Below are 15,695 nucleotides of genomic sequence, written 5' to 3' on the forward strand. Positions count from 1 at the left end.
GACCCTATCCCGATCATTTCATAGTCACCGGCTCCCTGTGTCCCAGACCCTATCCCGATCATTTCATAGTCACCGCTCCCTGTGTCCCAGACCCTATCCCGATCATTTCATAGTCACCGCTCCCTGTGTCCCAGACCCTATCCCGATCATTTCATAGTCACCGCTCCCTGTGTCCCAGACCCTATCCCGATCATTTCATAGTCACCGGCTCCCTGTGTCCCAGACCCTATCCCGATCATTTCATAGTCACCGCTCTCTGTGTCCCAGACCCTATCCCGATCATTTCATAGTCACCGGCTCCCTGTGTCCCAGACCCTATCCCGATCATTTCATAGTCACCGCTCTCTGTGTCCCAGACTCTATCCCGATCATTTCATAGTCACCGCTCCCTGTGTCCCAGACCCTATCCCGATCATTTCATAGTCACCGCTCCCTGTGTCCCAGACCCTATCCCGATCATTTCATAGTCACCGCTCCCTGTGTCCCAGACCCTATCCCGATCATTTCATAGTCACCGTGCCGTGTCCCAGACCCTATCCCGATCATTTCATAGTCACCGCTCCCTGTGTCCCAGACCCTATCCCGATCATTTCATAGTCACCGCTCCGTGTCCCAGACCCTATCCCGATCATTTCATAGTCACCGCTCCGTGTCCCAGACCCTATCCCGATCATTTCATAGTCACCGCTCCCTGTGTCCCAGACCCTATCCCGATCATTTCATAGTCACCGCTCCGTGTCCCAGACCCTATCCCGATCATTTCATAGTCACCGCTCCCTGTGTCCCAGACCCTATCCCGATCATTTCATAGTCACTGTTCCCTGTGTCCCAGACCCTATCCCGATCATTTCATAGTCACTGTTCCCTGTGTCCCAGACCCTATCCCGATCATTTCATAGTCACTGTTCCCTGTGTCCCAGACTCTATCCCGATCATTTCATAGTCACCGCTCCCTGTGTCCCAGACCCTATCCCGATCATTTCATAGTCACCGCTCCCAGTGTCCCAGACCCTATCCCGATCATTTCATAGTCACCGCTCCCTGTGTCCCAGACCCTATCCCGATCATTTCATAGTCACTGTTCCCTGTGTCCCAGACCCTATCCCGATCATTTCATAGTCACCGCTCCGTGTCCCAGACTCTATCCCGATCATTTCATAGTCACCGCTCCCTGTGTCCCAGACCCTATCCCGATCATTTCATAGTCACGGCTCCCTGTGTCCCAGACCCATCCCGATCATTTCATAGTCACCGCTCCCTGTGTCCCACACCCTATCCCGATCATTTCATAGTCACCGCTCCCTGTGTCCCAGACCCTATCCCGATCATTTCATAGTCACCGCTCCCTGTGTCCCAGACCCTATCCCGATCATTTCATAGTCACCGGCTCCCTGTGTCCCAGACCCTATCCCGATCATTTCATAGTCACCGCTCCCTGTGTCCCAGACCCTATCCCGATCATTTCATAGTCACCGCTCCCTGTGTCCCAGACCCTATCCCGATCATTTCATAGTCACCGCTCCCTGTGTCCCAGACCCTATCCCGATCATTTCATAGTCACCGGCTCCCTGTGTCCCAGACCCTATCCCGATCATTTCATAGTCACCGCTCCCTGTGTCCCAGACCCTATCCCGATCGTTTCATAGTCACCGCTCCCTGTGTCCCAGACCCTATCCCGATCATTTCATAGTCACCGCTCCGTGTCCCAGACCCTATCCCGATCATTTCATAGTCACCGCTCCCTGTGTCCCAGACCCTATCCCGATCATTTCATAGTCACCGCTCCCAGTGTCCCAGACTCTATCCCGATCATTTCATAGTCACCGCTCCCTGTGTCCCAGACCCTATCCCGATCATTTCATAGTCACCGGCTCCCTGTGTCCCAGACCCTATCCCGATCATTTCATAGTCACCGCTCCCTGTGTCCCAGACCCTATCCCGATCATTTCATAGTCACCGCTCCCTGTGTCCCAGACCCTATCCCGATCATTTCATAGTCACCGTGCCGTGTCCCAGACCCTATCCCGATCATTTCATAGTCACCGCTCCCTGTGTCCCAGACCCTATCCCGATCATTTCATAGTCACCGCTCCGTGTCCCAGACCCTATCCCGATCATTTCATAGTCACCGCTCCGTGTCCCAGACCCTATCCCGATCATTTCATAGTCACCGCTCCCTGTGTCCCAGACCCTATCCCGATCATTTCATAGTCACCGCTCCGTGTCCCAGACCCTATCCCGATCATTTCATAGTCACCGCTCCCTGTGTCCCAGACCCTATCCCGATCATTTCATAGTCACTGTTCCCTGTGTCCCAGACCCTATCCCGATCATTTCATAGTCACTGTTCCCTGTGTCCCAGACCCTATCCCGATCATTTCATAGTCACCGCTCCCTGTGTCCCAGACCCTATCCCGATCATTTCATAGTCACCGCTCCCAGTGTCCCAGACCCTATCCCGATCATTTCATAGTCACCGCTCCCTGTGTCCCAGACCCTATCCCGATCATTTCATAGTCACTGTTCCCTGTGTCCCAGACCCTATCCCGATCATTTCATAGTCACGGCTCCCTGTGTCCCAGACCCATCCCGATCATTTCATAGTCACCGCTCCCTGTGTCCCAGACCCTATCCCGATCATTTCATAGTCACCGCTCCCTGTGTCCCACACCCTATCCCGATCATTTCATAGTCACCGCTCCCTGTGTCCCAGACCCTATCCCGATCATTTCATAGTCACCGCTCCCTGTGTCCCAGACCCTATCCCGATCATTTCATAGTCACCGCTCCCTGTGTCCCAGACCCTATCCCGATCATTTCATAGTCACCGGCTCCCTGTGTCCCAGACCCTATCCCGATCATTTCATAGTCACCGCTCCCTGTGTCCCAGACCCTATCCCGATCATTTCATAGTCACCGCTCCCTGTGTCCCAGACCCTATCCCGATCATTTCATAGTCACCGCTCCGTGTCCCAGACCCTATCCCGATCATTTCATAGTCACCGCTCCGTGTCCCAGACCCTATCCCGATCATTTCATAGTCACCGGCTCCCTGTGTCCCAGACCCTATCCCGATCATTTCATAGTCACCGCTCCCTGTGTCCCAGACCCTATCCCGATCATTTCATAGTCACCGCTCCGTGTCCCAGACCCTATCCCGATCATTTCATAGTCACCGCTCCCTGTGTCCCAGACCCTATCCCGATCATTTCATAGTCACCGCTCCCTGTGTCCCAGACTCTATCCCGATCATTTCATAGTCACCGCTCCCTGTGTCCCAGACTCTATCCCGATCATTTCATAGTCACCGCTCCCTGTGTCCCAGACCCTATCCCGATCATTTCATAGTCACCGGCTCCCTGTGTCCCAGACCCTATCCCGATCATTTCATAGTCACCGCTCCCTGTGTCCCAGACCCTATCCCGATCATTTCATAGTCACCGCTCCCTGTGTCCCAGACCCTATCCCGATCATTTCATAGTCACGGCTCCCTGTGTCCCAGACCCTATCCCGATCATTTCATAGTCACCGTGCCGTGTCCCAGACTCTATCCCGATCATTTCATAGTCACCGCTCCCTGTGTCCCAGACCCTATCCCGATCATTTCATAGTCACGGCTCCCTGTGTCCCAGACCCTATCCCGATCATTTCATAGTCACCGTGCCGTGTCCCAGACCCTATCCCGATCATTTCATAGTCACCGCTCCCTGTGTCCCAGACCCTATCCCGATCATTTCATAGTCACCGCTCCCTGTGTCCCAGACCCTATCCCGATCATTTCATAGTCACCGCTCCCTGTTTCCCAGACTCTATCCCGATCATTTCATAGTCACCGCTCCCTGTGTCCCAGACCCTATCCCGATCATTTCATAGTCACCGCTCCGTGTGTCCCAGACCCTATCCCGATCATTTCATAGTCACCGCTCCGTGTCCCAGACCCTATCCCGATCATTTCATAGTCACCGTGCCGTGTCCCAGACCCTATCCCGATCATTTCATAGTCACCGCTCCCTGTGTCCCAGACCCTATCCCGATCATTTCATAGTCACCGGCTCCCTGTGTCCCAGACCCTATCCCGATCATTTCATAGTCACCGGCTCCCTGTGTCCCAGACCCTATCCCGATCATTTCATAGTCACCGGCTCCCTGTGTCCCAGACCCTATCCTGATCATTTCATAGTCACTGGCTCCCTGTGTCCCAGACCCTATCCCGATCATTTCATAGTCACCGCTCCCTGTGTCCCAGACCCTATCCCGATCATTTCATAGTCACCGCTCCCTGTGTCCCAGACCCTATCCCGATCATTTCATAGTCACCGTGCCGTGTCCCAGACTCTATCCCGATCATTTCATAGTCACCGCTCCCTGTGTCCCAGACCCTATCCCGATCATTTCATAGTCACCGTGCCGTGTCCCAGACCCTATCCCGATCATTTCATAGTCACCGCTCCCTGTGTCCCAGACCCTATCCCGATCATTTCATAGTCACCGCTCCCTGTGTTCCAGACCCTATCCCGATCATTTCATAGTCACCGCTCCCTGTGTCCCAGACCCTATCCCGATCATTTCATAGTCACCGTGCCGTGTCCCAGACTCTATCCCGATCATTTCATAGTCACCGCTCCCTGTGTCCCAGACCCTATCCCGATCATTTCATAGTCACCGTGCCGTGTCCCAGACCCTATCCCGATCATTTCATAGTCACCGCTCCCTGTGTCCCAGACCCTATCCCGATCATTTCATAGTCACCGCTCCCTGTGTCCCAGACCCTATCCCGATCATTTCACGGTCACCGCTCCCTGTGTCCCAGACCCTATCCCGATCATTTCATAGTCACCGCTCCCTGTGTCCCAGACTCTATCCCGATCATTTCCTAGTCACCGGCTCCCTGTGTCCCAGACCCTATCCCGATCATTTCATAGTCACCGCTCCCTGTGTCCCAGACCCTATCCCGATCATTTCATAGTCACCGCTCCCTGTGTCCCAGACCCTATCCCGATCATTTCATAGTCACCGCTCCCTGTGTCCCAGACCCTATCCCGATCATTTCATAGTCACCGCTCCCTGTGTCCCAGACCCTATCCCGATCATTTCATAGTCACCGCTCCCTGTGTCCCAGACCCTATCCCGATCATTTCATAGTCACCGTGCCGTGTACCAGACTCTATCCCGATCATTTCATAGTCACCGCTCCCTGTGTCCCAGACCCTATCCCGATCATTTCATAGTCACCGCTCGCTGTGTCCCAGACCCTATCCCGATCATTTCATAGTCACCGTGCCGTGTCCCAGACTCTATCCCGATCATTTCATAGTCACCGCTCCCTGTGTCCCAGACCCTATCCCGATCATTTCATAGTCACCGCTCCGTGTCCCAGACCCTATCCCGATCATTTCATAGTCACCGTGCCGTGTCCCAGACCCTATCCCGATCATTTCATAGTCACCGCTCCCTGTGTCCCAGACCCTATCCCGATCATTTCATAGTCACCGCTCCCAGTGTCCCAGACCCTATCCCGATCATTTCATAGTCACCGGCTCCCTGTGTCCCAGACCCTATCCCGATCATTTCATAGTCACCGCTCCCTGTGTCCCAGACCCTATCCCGATCATTTCATAGTCACCGGCTCCCTGTGTCCCAGACCCTATCCCGATCATTTCATAGTCACCGGCTCCCTGTGTCCCAGACCCTATCCCGATCATTTCATAGTCACCGTGCCGTGTCCCAGACTCTATCCCGATCATTTCATAGTCACCGGCTCCCTGTGTCCCAGACCCTATCCCGATCATTTCATAGTCACCGGCTCCCTGTGTCCCAGACTCTATCCCGATCATTTCATAGTCACCGGCTCCCTGTGTCCCAGACCCTATCCCGATCATTTCATAGTCACCGCTCCCTGTGTCCCAGACCCTGTCCCGATCATTTCATAGTCACCGCTCCCTGTGTCCCAGACCCTATCCCGATCATTTCATAGTCACCGCTCCCTGTGTCCCAGACCCTATCCCGATCATTTCATAGTCACCGCTCCCTGTGTCCCAGACCCTATCCCGATCATTTCATAGTCACCGGCTCCCTGTGTCCCAGACCCTATCCCGATCATTTCATAGTCACCGCTCCCTGTATCCCAGACCCTATCCCGATCATTTCATAGTCACCGCTCCGTGTCCCAGACCCTATCCCGATCATTTCATAGTCACCGGCTCCCTGTGTCCCAGACCCTATCCCGATCATTTCATAGTCACCGCTCCCTGTGTCCCAGACCCTATCCCGATCATTTCATAGTCACCGCTCCGTGTCCCAGACCCTATCCCGATCATTTCATAGTCACCGCTCCGTGTCCCAGACCCTATCCCGATCATTTCATAGTCACCGCTCCGTGTCCCAGACCCTATCCCGATCATTTCATAGTCACTGCTCCGTGTCCCAGACCCTATCCCGATCATTTCATAGTCACCGCTCCCTGTGTCCCAGACCCTATCCCGATCATTTCATAGTCACCGCTCCCTGTGTCCCAGACCCTATCCCGATCATTTCATAGTCACCGTGCCGTGTCCCAGACCCTATCCCGATCATTTCATAGTCACCGCTCCCTGTGTTCCAGACCCTATCCCGATCATTTCATAGTCACCGTGCCGTGTCCCAGACTCTATCCCGATCATTTCATAGTCACCGCTCCCTGTGTCCCAGACCCTATCCCGATCATTTCATAGTCACCGTGCCGTGTCCCAGACCCTATCCCGATCATTTCATAGTCACCGCTCCCTGTGTCCCAGACCCTATCCCGATCATTTCATAGTCACCGCTCCCTGTGTCCCAGACCCTATCCCGATCATTTCACGGTCACCGCTCCCTGTGTCCCAGACCCTATCCCGATCATTTCATAGTCACCGCTCCCTGTGTCCCAGACTCTATCCCGATCATTTCCTAGTCACCGGCTCCCTGTGTCCCAGACCCTATCCCGATCATTTCATAGTCACCGCTCCCTGTGTCCCAGACCCTATCCCGATCATTTCATAGTCACCGCTCCCTGTGTCCCAGACCCTATCCCGATCATTTCATAGTCACCGCTCCCTGTGTCCCAGACCCTATCCCGATCATTTCATAGTCACCGCTCCCTGTGTCCCAGACCCTATCCCGATCATTTCATAGTCACCGCTCCCTGTGTCCCAGACCCTATCCCGATCATTTCATAGTCACCGTGCCGTGTCCCAGACTCTATCCCGATCATTTCATAGTCACCGCTCCCTGTGTCCCAGACCCTATCCCGATCATTTCATAGTCACCGCTCGCTGTGTCCCAGACCCTATCCCGATCATTTCATAGTCACCGTGCCGTGTCCCAGACTCTATCCCGATCATTTCATAGTCACCGCTCCCTGTGTCCCAGACCCTATCCCGATCATTTCATAGTCACCGCTCCGTGTCCCAGACCCTATCCCGATCATTTCATAGTCACCGCTCCGTGTCCCAGACCCTATCCCGATCATTTCATAGTCACTGCTCCGTGTCCCAGACCCTATCCCGATCATTTCATAGTCACCGCTCCCTGTGTCCCAGACCCTATCCCGATCATTTCATAGTCACCGGCTCCCTGTGTCCCAGACCCTATCCCGATCATTTCATAGTCACCGCTCCCTGTGTCCCAGACCCTATCCCGATCATTTCATAGTCACCGCTCCCTGTGTCCCAGACCCTATCCCGATCATTTCATAGTCACCGCTCCCTGTGTCCCAGACCCTATCCCGATCATTTCATAGTCACCGGCTCCCTGTGTCCCAGACCCTATCCCGATCATTTCATAGTCACCGGCTCCCTGTGTCCCAGACCCTATCCCGATCATTTCATAGTCACCGCTCCCAGTGTCCCAGACTCTATCCCGATCATTTCATAGTCACCGCTCCCTGTGTCCCAGACCCTATCCCGATCATTTCATAGTCACCGCTCCCTGTGTCCCAGACCCTATCCCGATCATTTCATAGTCACCGCTCCCTGTGTCCCAGACCCTATCCCGATCATTTCATAGTCACCGTGCCGTGTCCCAGACCCTATCCCGATCATTTCCTAGTCACCGGCTCCCTGTGTCCCAGACCCTATCCCGATCATTTCATAGTCACCGCTCCGTGTCCCAGACCCTATCCCGATCATTTCATAGTCACCGCTCCGTGTCCCAGACCCTATCCCGATCATTTCATAGTCACCGCTCCCTGTGTCCCAGACCCTATCCCGATCATTTCATAGTCACCGCTCCGTGTCCCAGACCCTATCCCGATCATTTCATAGTCACCGCTCCCTGTGTCCCAGACCCTATCCCGATCATTTCATAGTCACTGTTCCCTGTGTCCCAGACCCTATCCCGATCATTTCATAGTCACTGTTCCCTGTGTCCCAGACCCTATCCCGATCATTTCATAGTCACCGCTCCCTGTGTCCCAGACCCTATCCCGATCATTTCATAGTCACCGCTCCCAGTGTCCCAGACCCTATCCCGATCATTTCATAGTCACCGCTCCCTGTGTCCCAGACCCTATCCCGATCATTTCATAGTCACTGTTCCCTGTGTCCCAGACCCTATCCCGATCATTTCATAGTCACTGTTCCCTGTGTCCCAGACCCTATCCCGATCATTTCATAGTCACCGCTCCCTGTGTCCCAGACCCTATCCCGATCATTTCATAGTCACCGCTCCCAGTGTCCCAGACCCTATCCCGATCATTTCATAGTCACCGCTCCCTGTGTCCCAGACCCTATCCCGATCATTTCATAGTCACTGTTCCCTGTGTCCCAGACCCTATCCCGATCATTTCATAGTCACCGCTCCGTGTCCCAGACTCTATCCCGATCATTTCATAGTCACCGCTCCCTGTGTCCCAGACCCTATCCCGATCATTTCATAGTCACGGCTCCCTGTGTCCCAGACCCATCCCGATCATTTCATAGTCACCGCTCCCTGTGTCCCACACCCTATCCCCGATCATTTCATAGTCACCGCTCCCTGTGTCCCAGACCCTATCCCGATCATTTCATAGTCACCGCTCCCTGTGTCCCAGACCCTATCCCGATCATTTCATAGTCACCGGCTCCCTGTGTCCCAGACCCTATCCCGATCATTTCATAGTCACCGCTCCCTGTGTCCCAGACCCTATCCCGATCATTTCATAGTCACCGCTCCCTGTGTCCCAGACCCTATCCCGATCATTTCATAGTCACCGCTCCCTGTGTCCCAGACCCTATCCCGATCATTTCAAAGTCACCGGCTCCCTGTGTCCCAGACCCTATCCCGATCGTTTCATAGTCACCGCTCCCTGTGTCCCAGACCCTATCCGATCATTTCATAGTCACCGCTCCGTGTCCCAGACCCTATCCCGATCATTTCATAGTCACCGCTCCCTGTGTCCCAGACCCTATCCCGATCATTTCATAGTCACCGGCTCCCTGTGTCCCAGACCCTATCCCGATCATTTCATAGTCACCGCTCCCTGTGTCCCAGACCCTATCCCGATCATTTCATAGTCACCGCTCCCTGTGTCCCAGACCCTATCCCGATCATTTCATAGTCACCGTGCCGTTGTCCCAGACCCTATCCCGATCATTTCATAGTCACCGCTCCCTGTGTCCCAGACCCTATCCCGATCATTTCATAGTCACCGCTCCGTGTCCCAGACCCTATCCCGATCATTTCATAGTCACCGCTCCGTGTCCCAGACCCTATCCCGATCATTTCATAGTCACCGCTCCCTGTGTCCCAGACCCTATCCCGATCATTTCATAGTCACCGCTCCGTGTCCCAGACCCTATCCCGATCATTTCATAGTCACCGCTCCCTGTGTCCCAGACCCTATCCCGATCATTTCATAGTCACTGTTCCCTGTGTCCCAGACCCTATCCCGATCATTTCATAGTCACTGTTCCCTGTGTCCCAGACCCTATCCCGATCATTTCATAGTCACCGCTCCCTGTGTCCCAGACCCTATCCCGATCATTTCATAGTCACCGCTCCCAGTGTCCCAGACCCTATCCCGATCATTTCATAGTCACCGCTCCCTGTGTCCCAGACCCTATCCCGATCATTTCATAGTCACTGTTCCCTGTGTCCCAGACCCTATCCCGATCATTTCATAGTCACCGCTCCGTGTCCCAGACTCTATCCCGATCATTTCATAGTCACCGCTCCCTGTGTCCCAGACCCTATCCCGATCATTTCATAGTCACGGCTCCCTGTGTCCCAGACCCATCCGATCATTTCATAGTCACCGCTCCCTGTGTCCCAGACCCTATCCCGATCATTTCATAGTCACCGCTCCCTGTGTCCCACACCCTATCCCGATCATTTCATAGTCACCGCTCCCTGTGTCCCAGACCCTATCCCGATCATTTCATAGTCACCGCTCCCTGTGTCCCAGACCCTATCCCGATCATTTCATAGTCACCGCTCCCTGTGTCCCAGACCCTATCCCGATCATTTCATAGTCACCGGCTCCCTGTGTCCCAGACCCTATCCCGATCATTTCATAGTCACCGCTCCCTGTGTCCCAGACCCTATCCCGATCATTTCATAGTCACCGCTCCCTGTGTCCCAGACCCTATCCCGATCATTTCATAGTCACCGCTCCGTGTCCCAGACCCTATCCCGATCATTTCATAGTCACCGCTCCGTGTCCCAGACCCTATCCCGATCATTTCATAGTCACCGGCTCCCTGTGTCCCAGACCCTATCCCGATCATTTCATAGTCACCGCTCCCTGTGTCCCAGACCCTATCCCGATCATTTCATAGTCACCGCTCCGTGTCCCAGACCCTATCCCGATCATTTCATAGTCACCGCTCCCTGTGTCCCAGACCCTATCCCGATCATTTCATAGTCACCGCTCCCTGTGTCCCAGACTCTATCCCGATCATTTCATAGTCACCGCTCCCTGTGTCCCAGACTCTATCCCGATCATTTCATAGTCACCGCTCCCTGTGTCCCAGACCCTATCCCGATCATTTCATAGTCACCGGCTCCCTGTGTCCCAGACCCTATCCCGATCATTTCATAGTCACCGCTCCCTGTGTCCCAGACCCTATCCCGATCATTTCATAGTCACCGCTCCCTGTGTCCCAGACCCTATCCCGATCATTTCATAGTCACGGCTCCCTGTGTCCCAGACCCTATCCCGATCATTTCATAGTCACCGTGCCGTGTCCCAGACTCTATCCCGATCATTTCATAGTCACCGCTCCCTGTGTCCCAGACCCTATCCCCGATCATTTCATAGTCACGGCTCCCTGTGTCCCAGACCCTATCCCGATCATTTCATAGTCACCGGCTCCCTGTGTCCCAGGCCCTATCCCGATCATTTCATAGTCACCGTGCCCTGTGTCCCAGACCCTATCCCGATCATTTCATAGTCACCGCTCCCTGTGTCCCAGACCCTATCCCGATCATTTCATAGTCACCGCTCCTGTGTCCCAGACCCTATCCCGATCATTTCATAGTCACCGCTCCCTGTGTCCCAGACCCTATCCCGATCATTTCATAGTCACGGCTCCCTGTGTCCCAGACCCTATCCCGATCATTTCATAGTCACCGTGCCGTGTCCCAGACCCTATCCCGATCATTTCATAGTCACCGCTCCCTGTGTCCCAGACCCTATCCCGATCATTTCATAGTCACCGCTCCCTGTGTCCCAGACCCTATCCCGATCATTTCATAGTCACGGCTCCCTGTGTCCCAGACCCTATCCCGATCATTTCATAGTCACCGTGCCGTGTCCCAGACTCTATCCCGATCATTTCATAGTCACCGCTCCCTGTGTCCCAGACCCTATCCCGATCATTTCATAGTCACGGCTCCCTGTGTCCCAGACTCTATCCCGATCATTTCATAGTCACCGCTCCCTGTGTCCCAGACCCTATCCCGATCATTTCATAGTCACCGTGCCGTGTCCCAGACTCTATCCCGATCATTTCATAGTCACTGCTCCCTGTGTCCCAGACCCTATCCCGATCATTTCATAGTCACCGCTCCCTGTGTCCCAGACCCTATCCCGATCATTTCATAGTCACCGCTCCCTGTGTCCCAGACCCTATCCCGATCATTTCATAGTCACCGCTCCCTGTGTCCCAGACCCTATCCCGATCATTTCATAGTCACCGCTCCCTGTGTCCCAGACCCTATCCCGATCATTTCATAGTCACCGCTCCGTGTCCCAGACCCTATCCCGATCATTTCATAGTCACCGCTCCCTGTTTCCCAGACTCTATCCCGATCATTTCATAGTCACCGCTCCCTGTGTCCCAGACCCTATCCCGATCATTTCATAGTCACCGCTCCCTGTTTCCCAGACTCTATCCCGATCATTTCATAGTCACCGCTCCCTGTGTCCCAGACCCTATCCCGATCATTTCATAGTCACCGCTCCCTGTGTCCCAAACCGTATCCCGATCATTCCATAGTCACCGCTCCCTGTGTCCCGGACCCTATCCCGATCATTTCATAGTCATTGGACGGGAAATACTCTATCACTTTAGAAATAAACAGAGACCTGTCCCAGAATCCTTTGCGTCTCTGACTGGATGATGGGATCGCAGCCTAGGATCACGCCCACACTGTCTGCATGTTCAACACTACTATCCACGTGTGTGTGTGTTTGGGGGGGTGGGGGGGGGGTGTATTTTTATTTTGATATAACCTGCATGCTGTATGTCACTGTCAATCACTCCCCCATTCTCTCTCCCCCTGTTCTCTCTGTCCTCCCCGTTATCTCTCTCCTCCCCCCCCCCCCCGTTCTCTCTCTCCTCCCCCCCGTTCTCTCTCTCCTTCCCCCCCTTCTCTCTCTCCTTCCCCCGTTCTCTCTCTCCTACCCCCCGTTCTCTCTCTCCTTCCCCCGTTCTCTCTCCTTCCCCCGTTCTCTCTCCTTCCCCCTGTCCTCTCTCTCCCTCTCTCCTTCCCCCTGTCCTCTCTCTCTCCCTCTCTCTCTCTCTCTCTCTCTCTCTCTCTCTCTCTCTCTCTCTCTCTCTCTCTCTCTCTCTCTCTCTCTCTGTTCTCTCTCTCTCTCTCTCTCTCTGTTCTCTCTCTCTTCCCCCCCCCCATTCTTTCCCTCCCCCATTCTCTCTCTCTCTTCTCCCCCCCATTCTTTCCCTCCCCCATTCTCTCTCTCTCTTCTCCCCCCCTATTCTCTCTCCTCCCCCCCCCCCCGTTCTCTCTCTCCTCCCCCCCCCCCCGTTCTCTCTCTCCTCTCCTCCCCCCTTCTCTCTCCTCCCCCCGTTCTCTCTCTCCTTCCCCCGTTCTCTCTCTCCTCCCCCCCGTTCTCTCTCTCCTCCCCCCCCTTCTCTCTCCTCCCCCCGTTCTCTCTCTCCTTCCCCCGTTCTCTCTCTCCTCCCCCCCGTTCTCTCTCTCCTCCCCCCCGTTCTCTCTCCTTCCTCCGTTCTCTCTCTCCTCCCCCCCGTTCTCTCTCCTTCCCCCTGTCCTCTCTCTCTCCCTCTCTCCCTCTCTCCTTCCCCCTGTCCTCTCTCTCTCCCTCTCTCCCTCTCTCTCCCTCTGTTCTCTCTCTCTCTCTCTCTCTCTCTCTCTCTGTTCTCTCTCTCTCTCTCTCTCTCTCTCTGTTCTCTCTCTCTCTCTCTCTCTCTCTCTCTCTTGTTCTCTCTCTCTCTCTCTCTCTGTTCTCTCTGTTCTCTCTCTCTTCCCCCCCCCCATTCTTTCCCTCCCCCATTCTCTCTCTCTCTTCTCCCCCCCCATTCTTTCCTCCCCCATTCTCTCTCTCTCTTCTCCCCCCTATTCTCTCTCCTCCCCCCCCCCGTTCTCTCTCTCCCCCCCCCCCCGTTCTCTCTCTCCTCTCCTCCCCCCGTTCTCTCTCTCCTCCCCCCCGTTCTCTCTCTCCTTCCCCCGTTCTCTCTCTCCTTCCCCCGTTCTCTCTCTCCTCCCCCCGTTCTCTCTCTCCTCCCCCCCGTTCTCTCTCTCCTCCCCCCCCTTCTCTCTCCTCCCCCCCCTTCTCTCTCCTCCCCCCCGTTCTCTCTCTCCTTCCCCCATTCTCTCTCTCCTCCCCCCCGTTCTCTCTCCTTCCCCCGTTCTCTCTCTCCTCCCCCCCTTCTCTCTCTCCTCCCCCCCTTCTCTCTCTCCTTCCCCCGTTCTCTCTTTCCTACCCCCTGTTCTCTCTCTCCTTCCCCCGTTCTCTCTCCTTCCCCCTGTCCTCTCTCTCCCTCTCCCTCTCTCCTTCCCCTGTCCTCTCTCTCTCCCTCTCTCCCTCTCTCTCCCTCTGTTCTCTCTCTCCCTCTGTTCTCTCTCTGTGTTCTCTCTCTCTCTGTTCTCTCTCTGTTCTCTCTCTCTCTGTTCTCTCTCTCTCTCTGTTCTCTCTCTCTCTCTCTCTCTCTCTCTGTTCTCTCTCTCTCTGTTCTCTCTCTCTCTCTCTGTTCTCTCTCTCTCTCTGTTCTCTCTCTCTCTCTGTTCTCTCTGTTCTCTCTCTCTCTCTCTGTTCTCTCTGTTCTCTCTCTCTTCCCCCCCCCCCCATTCTCTCCCTCCCCCATTCTCTCTCTCTCTTCTCCCCCCTATTCTCTCTCCTCCACCAACCCATTATTTTTCTCCTCCACCCCCCCTATTCTCTCTCCCCCACTCACAGGGTTCCTTGATGGGAAATCTCCGAAGCCTTTTTCAGCTGCTACATCAGACCCCCGCCCCTCCCCTGGGGGGCGCTCTCGAGCCGCTGCCCCGTCGCCGCCCTCCCCGCCCCATAAGACGTCTCCTCCGCCGCCTGCGCCGCTGGGGGCTGCTTCCCCCCCGCACGCCGGGCTCCCAGGCAGATCCCCCGCTAAACCAGACTTCATCCCCCCCAGAGGGCACGTCCGAGAACGGCAACCTCCCCTCTGCCCCGCTGCTCCCCGTCAAGACCCCCCTGGAACCTGCGCACTCCTCCTCCCCACAGACTGACGCCCCCGCGCCTCCCCCCCTGCACAGGAGAGGGCTGATGGGAATGATGCAGGGCGGTGAGGGGCAGAATCCTGCACCCGCTGGGGGTGGAGGTGCACGAGGAGGAGAGCGGGGAGCCGGAGACGGGGGAGGAAGAGGACGAGATGTTGTTAATTGCCCCTGCCGGAGGGAGCGGGGGCCTGGGAGGGGGCAGCAGGAGATGTGGGGCTCATTGTATGTTAACACAGCATGTTGTGCCCCCCCCCCCTCTCTCCCCAAATACCACTTTGCACAAGTTAATGGGCTTCTCCCCCCCACCCCCCCACTCTCCTATGTTATGTTCTCCCCCCTCGATTTAACCCCTCGGTATCACTGCAGTGCTGCTCACAATGTGACTGCCCCACACCCCTCCCAAAACCTCAGAGCCTCCGCTCCCCATCTTTGTGGGGTGTCCCCCCATGAAGTATGTCTCTGTGCGCAGACTTGGGAGGGGGGGGGCATCTCTGTGCACGGGGGGGTCTCCTTGCACAGATTGGGGGGGGTCTCCTTGCACAGATTGGGGGCGTCTCCTTGCACAGATTGGGGGGGGGGTCTCTGGGCACAGGGGGGTCTCCTTGCACAGATTGGGGGCGTCTCCTTGCACAGATTGGGGGGTCTCCTTGCACAGTTTGGGCGGGGGGTCTTTGTGCACAGGGGGGTATCTCCTTGCACAGATTGGGGGGGGGGTCTCTGGGCACAGGGGGGTATCTCCTTGCACAGATTGAGGGGGTCTCTGGGCACAGGGGGGTCTCCTAGCACAGATTGGGGGGGTCTCA

At 55.4% G+C, this 15,695-nt stretch overlaps 1 protein-coding gene across 1 annotated transcript in view; it reads left to right on the forward strand.

Annotated features, from left to right (window-relative positions):
* Window positions 1-15,255, forward strand: part of LRP10 (LDL receptor related protein 10) — a 30,107-nt gene extending 14,852 nt beyond the window's left edge. The window contains 3 exon segments of the mRNA XM_075569095.1: window positions 14,594-14,953; window positions 14,955-15,053; window positions 15,055-15,255. Of these exon segments, the coding sequence (XP_075425210.1) occupies window positions 14,594-14,953; window positions 14,955-15,053; window positions 15,055-15,123 (528 nt within the window). The 3' untranslated portion in view covers window positions 15,124-15,255.
* The last annotated feature ends 440 nt before the right edge of the window (window positions 15,256-15,695 follow it).

This window comes from Ascaphus truei, chromosome 13 (assembly GCF_040206685.1).
Source record: "Ascaphus truei isolate aAscTru1 chromosome 13, aAscTru1.hap1, whole genome shotgun sequence".
Lineage (NCBI taxonomy): Eukaryota > Metazoa > Chordata > Amphibia > Anura > Ascaphidae > Ascaphus > Ascaphus truei.